General features: G+C 63.5%; 2 protein-coding genes across 3 annotated transcripts; one reads left to right on the top strand and one right to left on the bottom strand.

Annotated features, from left to right (window-relative positions):
- Positions 1 to 1,553: 1,553 nt before the first annotated feature.
- FNDC4 (fibronectin type III domain containing 4) lies at positions 1,554 to 7,946 on the top strand. The gene is made up of 6 exons (XM_083495959.1): positions 1,554 to 1,949; positions 4,234 to 4,349; positions 4,521 to 4,725; positions 5,011 to 5,100; positions 5,813 to 5,946; positions 6,548 to 7,946. Exons 1-6 carry the CDS (start codon positions 1,868 to 1,870, stop codon positions 6,584 to 6,586), a joined length of 666 nt encoding a protein of 221 aa, XP_083352085.1. The 5' UTR covers positions 1,554 to 1,867; the 3' UTR covers positions 6,587 to 7,946.
- LOC310703580 (low density lipoprotein receptor adapter protein 1-like) lies at positions 7,877 to 12,037 on the bottom strand. Of its 2 annotated transcripts, XM_083495957.1 has the most exons (9): positions 11,887 to 12,037; positions 11,622 to 11,764; positions 10,403 to 10,515; positions 9,808 to 9,922; positions 9,557 to 9,629; positions 9,189 to 9,310; positions 8,980 to 9,041; positions 8,746 to 8,777; positions 7,877 to 8,527 (listed from the first exon to the last, which is right to left on the bottom strand). In XM_083495957.1, exons 1-9 carry the CDS (start codon positions 11,975 to 11,977, stop codon positions 8,418 to 8,420), a joined length of 861 nt encoding a protein of 286 aa, XP_083352083.1. In that variant the 5' UTR covers positions 11,978 to 12,037; the 3' UTR covers positions 7,877 to 8,417. The 2 variants fall into 2 exon arrangements, with proteins under 2 accessions (XP_083352083.1, XP_083352082.1); XM_083495956.1 differs by lacking the exon at positions 8,746 to 8,777.
- Between the last annotated feature and the right edge of the window lie 13 nt (positions 12,038 to 12,050).

The raw sequence follows: 12,050 nt of genomic DNA, 5'->3' as shown, positions 1-12,050 counted from the left end.
CAGGTGCGCCCGCAGCGCGGCTTGAACAGCTGCCGCGTCGAGGACCGAGAAAGTACGTCAGTGCAGTGGCGTAGCGTGGCTTGTCAGCACCCGGGGCAAGGCAAGTAATTTGCGCCCCCTAACCCGTGGATTTGCGCCCCCTAACCCTAACCCCCAGTTGTTGCGCCCGGTGTGGCCGGCCCCCCCTGCACCCCCCACGCTACACCACTGTTTCCTGGCAGTTTTATTCTCTTGGCAAACCGCTTTTGTAGCTGTCAAGCGGTTTATAAATTTTAGGATTTTTTTTTTAAAAGGGCATTTTCAGAAAAAGCTGCTCGTGGCTCTCAGCTGTTCCCTCTCAGCTGCTCGCTCCTAGTTTGTGGGAGGGTGGATTTAAGGCGTGACGGGGGGGGTTGCGTGCGAAGAAGGGCAACCTCTCCCCACTCCGCCGCTTTGCTCCACCCTGGCAGGCAGGCTGGCAGGCTAGCTACACGCGACGCGCTCGGAGAGGGCCTCCGGATCGTCCCCCGGGCTGGGCAAGAGCTCGTTCTCACGCAGCGGCTGTTGCGCAGCCTCGCCGCCGCCGCCGCCCTTGCTCCTTCGCGTGCGGGGAAAGGCCGCCGGCAGCCCTGGGAGCGCCTCCCTCCGCGCCTTCACACGCAGCTGTGCCAGCCCAGCAGGCGGCTCCCATCCTCCCCGAGCCCCGGCCGGGCTAGCGGGGGTTGTGAGCCACCTGCAGGGAGCCGGGGGTCCTAGCAGGCTCCCTCGGAAGGTGGAGCGGGGCCCTCCTTCGCTGGAGGTTGGATGGCCAGCTGCGAGGAATTCTTAGCAGGCTCGCTCCACCTCCTCCTCCTCCCGACTTTGCAAGGAATTAGCAGGCTCGCTCCACCTCCTCCTCCTCCCGACTTTGCTGCTGCTGCTGCTCGGCTTTTTCCCTCTACCGACGGCACGCTGTGCCTTGGAGAGGTTCCCGCTTCCTTGAGGGGGGCCGGCCAAATGCGCCCCCCAAAATGTTGCGCCCGGTGCGGCTGGCACCCCTGGCACCCCCCACGCTACGCCACTGCGTCAGTGGAGCCGGTGACGAGAGGCAGCCCGGAGGGTCCTGGACGGGGGCGGAGGGACCTGGCAAATGTACCCCCCCCCCCTCACGGGAGCGACGTTTCTCGCATGCAGATGGCAAGGGGGAGAGTCGGATCCCGCTCTTCTTGGGGCTGAATGACGTCACAGAATCCCAAAAGGGCAGAGCGGGAAGGGGCCGCAAGGGTCATCGAGTCCAACCCCCTGCAAACCTCCCTGCCCCACCCATAATCCCGGAGGGCTTTCCCCACGTGCAACTTCGGTTCTGCTTTGCGCGGCTCTTCCTTACTCCGCGCCTCCCCCCAAAATAAGCCCATAGGGCGCCCCCTCGACCCTGGCCGGGGCGTGACGTCGGCGGGGGCTCCTTGTTGCCCGAATTCCCGGGCTCCGGCCAGCGGCCACTCAGGTCCGGGGCAGCTGCTGCTGCTGCCCTGGCGGGAGGCGAGGCGGAGGCGGCGCCACTGGGCGGCGCTGGGCGGGCAGGCGGTCTCCACGACGGAGCGCGGCTGGTGCTGCTGCAGGGACCGCGTTGCCTCTCCTGCTGCTGCCGCCGCCGCCGCCGCCCGAGCAGTCTCCGCAGCGGAACCGGGCCTCGGCCGCTGGGCAGGGCTCCTCGGCTGGATGGAGCCGCGAGGCGGCGGAAGAGCAGGAGGCTCCGCAGCCGGGAGCGCGGCGCTGGCACTGACCCGTCCGGCGGGAGCCGCTGCGGCGGAGACTGCGGGGGGCCCCGCGCTGGCCGCCCCCTGAGCGCCCGGAGCCTCGCCGTCGCCTCGCCGGGCTCCATGAGCAAGTGCTGCGCCCGTCCGCGGCCATGGCTTCCCTCCCCGCCCGGTACCTCAGCCCGGCGGCCGTGCTGGTGCTGGTCAGCTGCGACCTGTGCCTCGTGCGCGCAAGTAAGTGCCGGGGCTCCGGGCGGGGCGGGAGGCGGGAGAGAAAAGGCCCCCGGGGGTCAGGATCGGCGCCCCAGACCGGCGCGCTCTCCCCACAAGCGCAGGCCCGGCTGGCCGCCTCTCGGGCCGCTGGCCTTGGTGCTGAACCCGGGCTGCTCCGCACCCGACGAGGGCCGTCGGAGGGCGAGGGAGGGGGTGGGCAAGGCGGGGGTCTCTTGGGCTCGGCTGCGTCACTGGCCGCCCATTACCCGCGGAAGCAGCCGGATCGGGGCAGCAGCGCCGCGGCCAAGGCAGGCTCGGGCCCCTCTCGCAGCGCCTTGTTCCCGGCAGCCGCGAGCGGAACCCCGGCCAATTTCATTAGAGTAAAAGCCTGGCTCCAGGGAAGGCCGCGGCTGCCAGCTGGCCTCGCTTGGGTGAGAAGGAGCCTCTGCCCACCTCCCCGGCCTCCGCCTCCTCTCCAGAAGTGGCAAAGGTCTCTTGGCAGGGGGCACCTCCTGGCACCCTGCGGCCACTCCGCTGCCCTTGACCCACGAGGAGAAGGTGACTCTGGCCCATTCTGACGCCCGACGCCCCCAAACCGCACTTGACCCATGAGACACCCCACGCACGGTCACGATCCCCTCAGTCTGGCCTGCTTTGCCCGGAATCCGTCCCCAAACCGGCGGCTGTTGCTTTACTTCCAGCTGCCCAAGACGAGGGGCCCGACGCTCCCTCGCTTGGAGGAGGGACACCTTTTGACCTCTCTCCACCCACCCGGGGCTTCCGCCCCCCAGACTCCCCTGCTTGGCGGGGCCCGTCTTTATAACGCACAATAGCTGACTTTGAGCCGAGGCCCCTAGGAGTTGTAAGTGCAGCTTGCAAGGAAAGTAGGTGGTTGTCAGGAGCTGCCATTCCCGGGGAGTCTGAAACCAGGCAGGTATGGCGAGAGGGACCTATTGGCAGTCAAGCCCGCAGAGTTCCAAGAAATACATTTATTCGTTTACTGGTCAAATAGATGGTCCTCCTGCTTCTTGCCTGGTGCCCTCAAAACAGACGTTTCTCAGGTGAATGGCTTAGAATACAACTGCAGAAATGGCGCAGGAGCAGAAGGAGATCCTTGGAGGGCTCATTGCCTCCCCTCACTCTCCACCCCGGGTCTCCTCTGGAGAGGGAGCTGGAGGCAGGGAGCGGCCCTGTGGCCGAGGGCAGGAAAGGGCAGCGCAGCCAGGGCAGGAGGCAACCAGCTGCCTCTTTCCCCCAAAGAAAGGGGGCCTCTGTGGCTGAAGGGGGGGCACAGCCAGGGGACCAAGCGGAGTCCAGGGCGCGCGGTTTTGCCAGGACTCGGATGAAACGGGAGAGCGCAACTGTGACAGCTGAGCGGGCGGGAGGCGCCACTGGCGGGGAGGTCGGCTGGAAGAGAAGGCGAACTGCGGAGTCCAAATGTGGAAACTCTCGGAGGAGGTGAAGCCCTGGGAGGAGCAGGTGTTTCTGCGGGATGGAGGGTCTTTCCTTGTTCCACGGCTCCCTACAAGGCTCTCCCCCTCCGCTGAGCCACTCTCCCTCTTTCCCCTTGGAGAGGCAACAACCTTTCGCCCTTCCGAGTAAAAGATGAATAGGGGGGCACAGCGAACATGGAGCAAAGAATAAGAAAAGAAAATATGCTGGAACAATATTTTTCAGACAATTCTTAATTGATCTTTGGAACTCACTGACCCAGTATTATCCTACTCAAAGGAATAGTCCTGTCTCCACCAGCAGGTCGTTCCACCACCAGTTTCCAGTTTTTCTTCTTCAGCTTGCAGTCAGAATCTCGGGCCTAGGGAGCCCCTTCCATCTTGGTGTTCAGTCCATTTTTCAACACAAATAAAGCGCCCTGGGCTCATAACCTTTAATCGGCTCTGTCTGGGTCTCGTTTATATTTGTACACTTTTAGAGGGAAAATGGCTTTCGTTTTCAGATTAAGTTCTGTTTTTGTTTGTTTTTCAAAAACTAAAGCTCGAAGCAGCTTGCACGAAAGCACTGCATTGCAAGATGATAACTCTTAGCTCTAAAACGACACCTTCAGTATAATAGCACCAAGGACGCTGCCGCTGCCTTCCAGGCCCTGCTCCCCTCCGTCTCTAGGGGTGCTAAATCCCCTGGAAAGGCCGCTGCTCCCTGGACAAAGGCCTCCCCGCAGCAGCACCAACTTGTGCCAGCCCCCAGGAGGGAGGAGAAACCCGAGGCGGAGATGGAAGGGACCCCTGGGGTCATCCAGTCCAGTCCTGCCCAGCCACCAGTGACCCTTCCATCCCTGCTTGCCTCACAGATCGGCCCCCGTCGCCCGTCAACGTCACCGTCACCCAGCTCAAGGCCAACTCCGCGATGGTCTCCTGGGATGTCCCGGAAGGGGACGTCGTCATCGGCTACGCCATCTTGCAACAGGTGAGGCTGGAGGAGGCGGAGGCGGGGGGCGCACCACTCCTCTGTCCCGCAGCCCCACCGCCCCCTTGCTTCTCACTTCTCCAACCCCTTTGTCAGCCAGGGGGGGCTATGTTCTCTTCCCTCCCTCTCTCTGCCCTCACCCGCTCTGACGCCCCCCCCCCTTTCCGGCAGAGGCAGGACGGGCAGATGCAGCGCTTCATCCGGGAGGTGAACACGACGACGCGGGCGTGCGTGCTCTGGGACCTGGCCGAGGATGCAGACTACGTCATCCAGGTGCAGAGCATCGGCCTGCACGGCGAGAGCCAGGCCAGCAAGAGGGTCCACTTCCGCACCCTCAAGCAGAGTGACCGCCTGCCGTCCAACAGCTCCAGCCAAGGTAGGCGAGGCGCCCCCGGGGGACCTTCCCCTCTCCCACCCCCGCCCTCCGGAGCCTCGCTGACCGGCTGGGCGCCCCTGTCCCCCTCCAGCGCCGCCTGTCTCCCCCCAGTCAGTCCCGGGCCTCCTCCGGGGGCCAGGAAGCTCCGTGGTGCCTCCGTCCAAGGCGGGTGGGGCCCCCTCAATGACCTGTGGGCAGCCCCGGCGGAGGGGCCGACGAGACCCTACCCAGCTGCTCTGAAAAGATCCCCTTGCCTCGCCCGACGGGGCGTCCCTCTCTCCGCAGGAGACATCACCATGGAGGGGCTGGACAAGGAGCGGCAGCTGCAGACGGGCGAGATCGTCATCATCGTGGCTGTGCTGTTCATGTGGGCAGGTGAGGCGCGTGGGAAGCAGCTCTCTTGGGCCTCGTCCAGCGCGCTCTGCTTCTGTTCCTTACGGGCGTGTGAGGATCCCACTAGCGCTGGCCCGGAGTTGGTCTCTGGGCGCACAGCCAAAGTTCCTTCTTCTTTGCTGCATCTTTTGGCTACCGTTCTTTGCACGGAGGGGCCTGGCAGCCTTGCGCGTCCCGTTGAACGCGGCTCCGTCAGAAGAGCCCAGCAGCAGCAGCAGCAGCAGGATCAGGCCCAAGCGAGCGGGGGCACCTTAACAAGTGGCTACCCAGTTTGCAAGCAGGACCTGAGCAAAGCGCAGCCCTTTCCTCCTCTCCGCTTGTGATTCCCGGTCGGATGCCTATGGTGGGGGCGCCCCCCAAGTTCCCGATGGGCACTTGGCGTCTGGGTGTGGCTTTTGAGGAGCATTGTGCAGAAGAAACAGCTCTGAGAGGGTAAAATCGCCGTGAATCTGAAGAGTCCCCGGATCAAGGCGATGCGCGGGAGATTGGGCAGAAATGCTTATTTCGGGGCGCAGGGCCGACGGAACGCGAATTCCCTTTTCTGACTGAGCTGTGTTGAACTTTTGCGCAAATAAAAGATCTGGGAAGCAGCCAGCCACTGACTCCAGCACGCCAAAAGGCGGGGGCGGGGGGGGGGGGAGACCCTTGCGCGACGGAGGCGCCTCGTCACCTTCCTTCCTCTTTGCTTCCGCAGCGGTGATCGCCCTCTTCTGCAAGCAATACGACATCATCAAGGACAACGACTCCAACAACAACAAGGAGAAGAGCAAGCCGGCCTCGGAGCACAGCACGCCCGAGCGGCCCACCGGGGGCCTCCTCCGCAGCAAGGTGGGGGGGGGGCGTCCAGCAAGGGAGCGGGCGGGGGCCCTTTCGGAAGGGGAGAAGAGGGAGCTTGGCTCAGCCCGCCATCGCCGGGGAGGGGGGCCAGGGCGGAGCTCGACGGCGGGCAGCCCAGCCCGAGACAGCGGGGCCGGAGCTGCTGCCCGGTCCTCGGGGCTCTCGGCGGCTGGAGCGGGCCTGTGCCGCCACCGCCTCCTTCTCCTCCGGGTGCTGGTTGCGCGGCTGCAGCAAAAGCGCGGCGCCGGGAGCCGTCGGGGCTCCGGGGAAGCCGGCTTGGCCGAGCTGGGTCCCTAGGAGCGCTCTTCGTCGCCAGCAGCCGGCCTGAAGGGCGCCGGAACCGAACCCACCCAGGGCGGGTTGCCATCTTGCAAGGGAAAATGACAGGTGGGGACTTTGGAGACGCATTTTTCGAAGGAGCGAAGGTGCCGGGCGCTCTCCAGGGCAATGGGGGCGATGCTGCAAAGGAGGCGCCGCAGTTCAGCTGCGGGGGAGGGGCACAGCCTGGCCAAGAGGGAGCGGGAGGCGTCGGGGCCCCCAATAGCTCTGGGGGTCCTGCTCGCTCCCACGACCCTCTCTCTCCCTTTTTCAGAAGATGAAATCGCCCTCTGTCAACATCATCGAGGTGTAGCTGAAACTCGCGGGGACCTCCGTGGCCTCCGCCTGCCACCACCGTCGCAGCCTCCTGCTTCCCTGCATGCCAAGAGTTCCTGCTTCTTCTCGCCCCAGGAGGAGCAGACCTGCATGGAGCCCGCCGGGGCCAAAGTGCATGCGGAAAGCCCCTCTCGCCCAGCCCTTCTCTCTGGGGCCACCGCCAACGGAGAGCGCAGCAGCAGCGCCACCCACCGCTACTATCCGAAGAGCCTCGTTGCGGGAGCTGAAGGCGCGACATCGCCCAGCCCCCTGCAGCTTCACCATGGAAGCTCTGGACTGGGCCCTGAGCGGGGCCACCACCCAGAAGACCATGCTGGGCAGACTTTGTCGCCTCCCTCAAGAGTTCCCTTCAGCCCCTAGGCCTTCCCACCTGCCCCCTCTCACCGCAGTTATAGGGTTCCTGCCAGCTGCCCTTGGCTTCCTCTTGGGGAGGTACCAGCCTTTGCCCTCCCCCTCCAGCCAAAGCCAGCCCACCTCCACCTTCTTCCTTCTCAGCAAGATCAGGAGGGGTCCCTTCCCTCCTGGCAGCTGGAGAACTGCCACCCACCACCTCCCCCTGGCCACATCCAGGAGGAGCCCACACACCCCCCCCTGACACATGAGCACCCAGCACCGCCTTCCAGGAATCCAGCGCTTCCGGCCTGAAGGCTCAGCTCAGAGCGCTGCGTTGGCAGTGGCAGGTGGCCTTTCGGTCCTGGCAGAGAGAGAACAGCTTGCAGCCCCATTTGCCTATTTCCCTCCAGCTGTGGGGCTGAGAGCAGCTCAGGGCCCTTTGCCTGGAGGTCAAGCCACCCCATCCCACCCTTCCCTCAGGACAGGCAGCTCTCCGCCTCCCCAGCTGGGCAGCAAAAGACCCTCTTCTGCCTCCCTGCTGCCCCACACCCCCCCACCCCAGCCAGAGAACCTACTTTAACAAGTGAAGACCCTCGCAGGCTCCCTCCCCTTGCACAGCAAAGAGCAGTGGTGGGAGCTGTGGAATCCCCTGCTTGCCCACCTTGCCGCCCCACAGAAGGGCTGCCCCCAGGCCCACTTGGCTTGCTTCTCCCCCCTTGGGAAGGGCCTGCCTGGCACAGCTCACCCAAAGAGCTCTGGAAGTGGCTTCCAGGTGGTGCCAGACTGGTGAGCCCCAGGCCCAGGAAGGAGACGGACGGTGCTATGCCCCCCACCCCCCTGTGTGCCAGTCGGGCTCCCCCAGAGATGGCTGGCTGTGCCACTCGCTGCCCCTTTCCCCCGTGGGCTGAGGCCCCTGCAAGGAAAGACACCCAAGTACAACAACAGTAGAAATGGTTTATTTCCCTTTAGAAAAGGACATTAAAAACTAGTCTTTTTGCTACAAAGCTGTGATTTGGCAGTGATGAGCAGCTGGTGGGGAGGGGAGGGGGCTGCCTTCCCACCAGAGCTGGACGGCAGGGCGGGGGGGGGGCAGCAGAGGGAAGGATTTATCTACACTCAACACAGCCCTCCTCAATATGGGGTGGGTGAGGACTGATGGGAATCTGAATGCTGCCCCCCAATGTTCAGGCCTCAAGAGCACCATGAGGAGGCCTGGTGCACACCCCCCCCCTGCAGGAGAGGTCCTGGGGCTGAGGACCCCTGCTGAATGCCCTGCAGGGTGCTGTTGGGGTTCCCCAGGCAGCAGGGTGAGGGGCTGGCCTGGGGTGCTGCTGAGGGTCCAAGGCAGGCTAGACCAGGTTCCCGGGGGGGGGGGGGCAGCTGGTCCTTGTGGCTGACAGACAAGGGGCAGCAGAGGCTGGAGATGAGCAGCGAAGACACGGTGAGTGGCAGGAGAAAGATGAGGAGAAGCAGCCTCAGAAAAATGTCCCTGGAGGCAGGCAGCTGCTGGGGGGGCTGCAGCCCCAGGCCGCCACTGACTGGAAGCGGGCAACTGGGGAGCCCCCAAACGCAAGCCCCCCCACACCTGAAACACACAAGGGCATTGAGAGGAGCCACTCAAGAGGAAGGAAAAAAACAGAGAGAGAGACGGGAGGGAGAGAAGAGTCCATGTGAAAATGCAGGGGAACCCCCCCTCCCCTGGAAGAAGGGAAATGAAAAGCCTCCAAAGGGATTCCCCCACCCCTTCATCCCGAGCAAAGGTTGAGGGCGGGGCCATGCTGGGGGGGGGGGGTCAATGGTTACCTGTGGTGGGGCGGCCCCTCTCCTCTACGCGGCTTGGGGCAGAGAAGAGACAAAGATCAGAGCAGCAGCAGCAGCAGCAGCAAGGAGAGCCCCCCCCCCAGCCAGACCATTTCCTACTCCACAAGCCCTGCAGCAGCCCTTCAATGTGTCCCCCCCCGAAACAGAAAACCCACACCTCTGACTGCCTTGCCCCCCAACCAACAGGGGACCTTGACGCAGCCAACAGGCCCCTACCCAGAGAAGGCTTCGTTGAGATCTTCCTCCTCCTCCTCCTCCTCGTCCTCCTCTTCTTCCTCCTAGGGCCAGAGAAAGCCAGGTGTCGAGAGAGAGCAGGCAGCCCCCGCTGACACACAAAGGGCGGGGCTGGTGTGGGAGGGGGCCTCTTGGCCCCGAGAGCCACGGGGGCCTGGCAGTGGGGCAGCAGGTCACTCCCAATACCGTACCTCAAAGTTGGTCTTGAAGGGGGGGCTGCCAAGGGGTGACCTGCCAGGCGGGCGGGTGCTTTCCACCGGGGGGCACAGCGGACTCAGGGAGGGCTTCTTCTCCCCCTCCCCTTCCCTGGAGCCTGGTGGAGAAAAAATGCCCAGAGGCTGAAACCCCCAACAGCGTCCCCTCCCTTTCCCAGTTGCTGGCACTTTGCATCCTTGACATGAAGACCCCCTCCTGTGCCCCCCACCATCCTCACCACCCCACCACCTTGGGAAAGAAGGGTGCACCGGGGGTGGCGGCAGGAGAGCCACCAAGGAAGCCAGACGGGAGCAGGTCACGGGTTTGGCATCGCGATGGCAAGGGGCACGGCCACCATCCATACCTGCCTGCGCAGCCTCCCAGAGATCCAGGGCCACCTGGAAGGCCTGAGCCACCGTCAGAGTCACAGCCTGGGCCTGCATGGGCGACACGAGGCAAGAGAAGGCGACCGGGGCAGCTGGCGAGGCAGCGCCCTGCAAAGGGCCCTGGGAGGGAGGTGGGGAACCCTTCTGCGGGGCCAACCAGCGAGCAAACCCCACCCCAAAAGAGAAGTGCAGGACCCAGCCCTCCCCAGGGGGCGAACGCAACACTTACGATCTTCTTCTTGGGCGACAGAAAGGCGTGGCACTCGAGGGCACCGCTCTGGGGGTTCTGTGCCACGTAGGCAAAGACTTTGTTCTGCAGCTTGTCTGTGGTGCAATAGGAAATCCTGAAAGAGGGCGGGAGAGGAGGCAGCGCTTGGCATCCCCACACCAAGCACCCCTGGCAGGGCAAGAGCAGGAGGGCTCAGGACGGGGCAGGGGGCCGGGGGAGATGGCCACGTTGCTGGGAATGCTGGGCCAAGGCAGAGACGCAGCACAATGAGAGCATTTTGCCCCAGCGGTGGATTACGGAAACCGGAAGAGCAGAAAATGTTCCTGTCCTGCAAGCAGCAGAAGCTGGAACCGGGGAGCAGGGAGCGACCGTGATGGGGCTCCCCAGCAAACCACGTCCCCCAAGACAGCAGGTCTTTGTTCCAAAGGAGACGCCTGCAGGCTGCCCCTCACTTGGCTTGCGCAGTGCCCAACTGGGTGCACAGCCCAGCCAGCCAGCAGGCAAGTCCTCAGCCAGGCAGCCGTGCAGAGAGGGGCTCAGACAGGCAGCTCCCTGGCCTCCAGCAGCCCTACCTTGCAGAAGCATCCTCACACACCTGTAGATAGAGATGGTCTCAATGGTCTCCTTGGTCTCAGCGTCTTGCAGAGAGAGGCCTCGTGGGGAGACAGTCAAGATCACCTTCCGGAATTTCTTGGGCCCCACCCGAGCCTGAGGAGTGAAGGTAGAGATGGGGAAGGAGGTCTCCTGGATAATCACAGAAGACCCCCTAACCCAGCCCTCAGCTCCTAGCAGACTTCCAAGAAGCTCTCCCCCCTTCACCCTGCACCCATTCTGTCAAAGAGGCAGGCTGGAGCACAGAAAGAACTCAGGAAACATTCTATTTTTTTGCAGACAGCGAATTCCCACTGGGAGGCATCTCCTTATCCGTAGATTTGTCCAATCCCCCTTCAAAGATAGATCTAGGCTGGTGCTCATCATCACACCTGCAGACAGCATGTCAGGACAAAACCCTTTTCTCCAAATCAGGAAGCCCCAGATGCAGTAAGGTTTCTTCCAATCCCGGCACCATTTGGGCTGCCCTTTATTCTGGCTCTACAGTAGCTTATTTTCTTAGGTTGGGAAACCAGAACAGATCTGATCTTCACCAAGATGCGTAGCCAGTGGCTCCTGAAACCAGTGAGTCTGTCTGAGGGGAACAAGACCTTCAGCGAGACCCTCAGCAAGCAGCCAACTTTCACAGATTCCTCAACTGCAACATTCCTTCAAGAAGACAGCTTTTTCTGAGCTACTTCCAAACATATTAGCTGCAACGTTCTTTATGTAGGTCTGCCCTTAAAAGGAGCTTGATCTGTTGACAGTTTTCTCTGGCACCAAACGATCCAGGCACGTGACTCCTCCAATCTTGTCCCAGATTCCCTGGTTGCTCTTGGTCATGTCAGGCTCAGTTGGAAGTAGAAAACAGGAGAACCCAGATGCCTCAAAGGGAAACCCGAGAGCAGGATTTCCAGCAGTTGGGATCCTGCCGCCTTGATTGTGGAGGCAGAGCAGTGGCCACGGCCAGCCCTCTCCCCCTCTTAACCCAGGGTCTCCAGCATAGCTGTCAACTTTTCCCTTTTCTTGCGAGGAATCCTATTCGGACTAAGGGAATTTCCCTTTAAAAAAGGGAAACGTTGACAGCGATGGTCTCCAGCTGCCTTGAGCCTACAACTCCCATCCTCCCTAGCTAGCAGGGTCAGTGGTCTGGGGTGGGGGGAGCTGGTGGCCATCCCCGCCTGCTGCTGCGAGCCTCGGGTCTCCCTCTCGCCTCCTCCTACCGTGGCCAGGATCCGGTGGATGGCGGCGCTGGCCATGTCCTCCCCCTTGGGCTTCTCCACCAGCGTCATGCCCAGGTACTTGAGGGCGAAGCCCATCCCCTCCAGCAGCGGCTCCCGCATGTCGGACCACGACTCCGGCAGCTCTGCGGGGAGAGAGGCGGGGAAGGGGCGCGGGGCCCGTCAGGCCACCGGGGAGGAGCAGGCGGCCCCCAGAGACCCCCCCCTCCGAGTCCCCCGGGGGCTCCCGCGGCGGGGAGGGACTCACGGTGGCGGCGGAGGCGGGCGACGCCCAGGCGGTGGCGGGCGAGGCTGGGGCTCCGCAGCACGGCCCGGCCCGCCGCCCGCAGCGCCTCCATCGGGAAGGGAGCGGACCGGGCGGACGGGGCGGACGGACAGAGGCAGGCAGGGAGGGGCTCCGCGACGCCGCCG

The sequence above is a fragment of the Podarcis liolepis genome (assembly GCF_965112155.1).
Source record: "Podarcis liolepis genome assembly, chromosome: 3".
Lineage (NCBI taxonomy): Eukaryota > Metazoa > Chordata > Lepidosauria > Squamata > Lacertidae > Podarcis > Podarcis liolepis.
This window is presented reverse-complemented; position numbering and strand designations above follow the sequence as displayed.

Coding starts and splice junctions, on each gene's coding strand:
- FNDC4 (XM_083495959.1), top strand. CDS start 1,868: ATGGCTTCCCTCCCCGCCCGGTACCTCAGCCCGGCGGCCGTGCTGGTG. Junction 1,950..4,233: donor CCTGTGCCTCGTGCGCGCAA/GTAAGTGCCGGG, acceptor CTTGCCTCACAG/ATCGGCCCCCGTCGCCCGTC. Junction 4,350..4,520: donor GCTACGCCATCTTGCAACAG/GTGAGGCTGGAG, acceptor CCTTTCCGGCAG/AGGCAGGACGGGCAGATGCA.
- LOC310703580 (XM_083495956.1), bottom strand. CDS start 11,977: ATGGAGGCGCTGCGGGCGGCGGGCCGGGCCGTGCTGCGGAGCCCCAGC. Junction 9,630..9,807: donor TGTCGCCCAAGAAGAAGATC/GTAAGTGTTGCG, acceptor TCGCCCATGCAG/GCCCAGGCTGTGACTCTGAC. Junction 9,311..9,556: donor CTGGGAGGCTGCGCAGGCAG/GTATGGATGGTG, acceptor TTTCTCCACCAG/GCTCCAGGGAAGGGGAGGGG.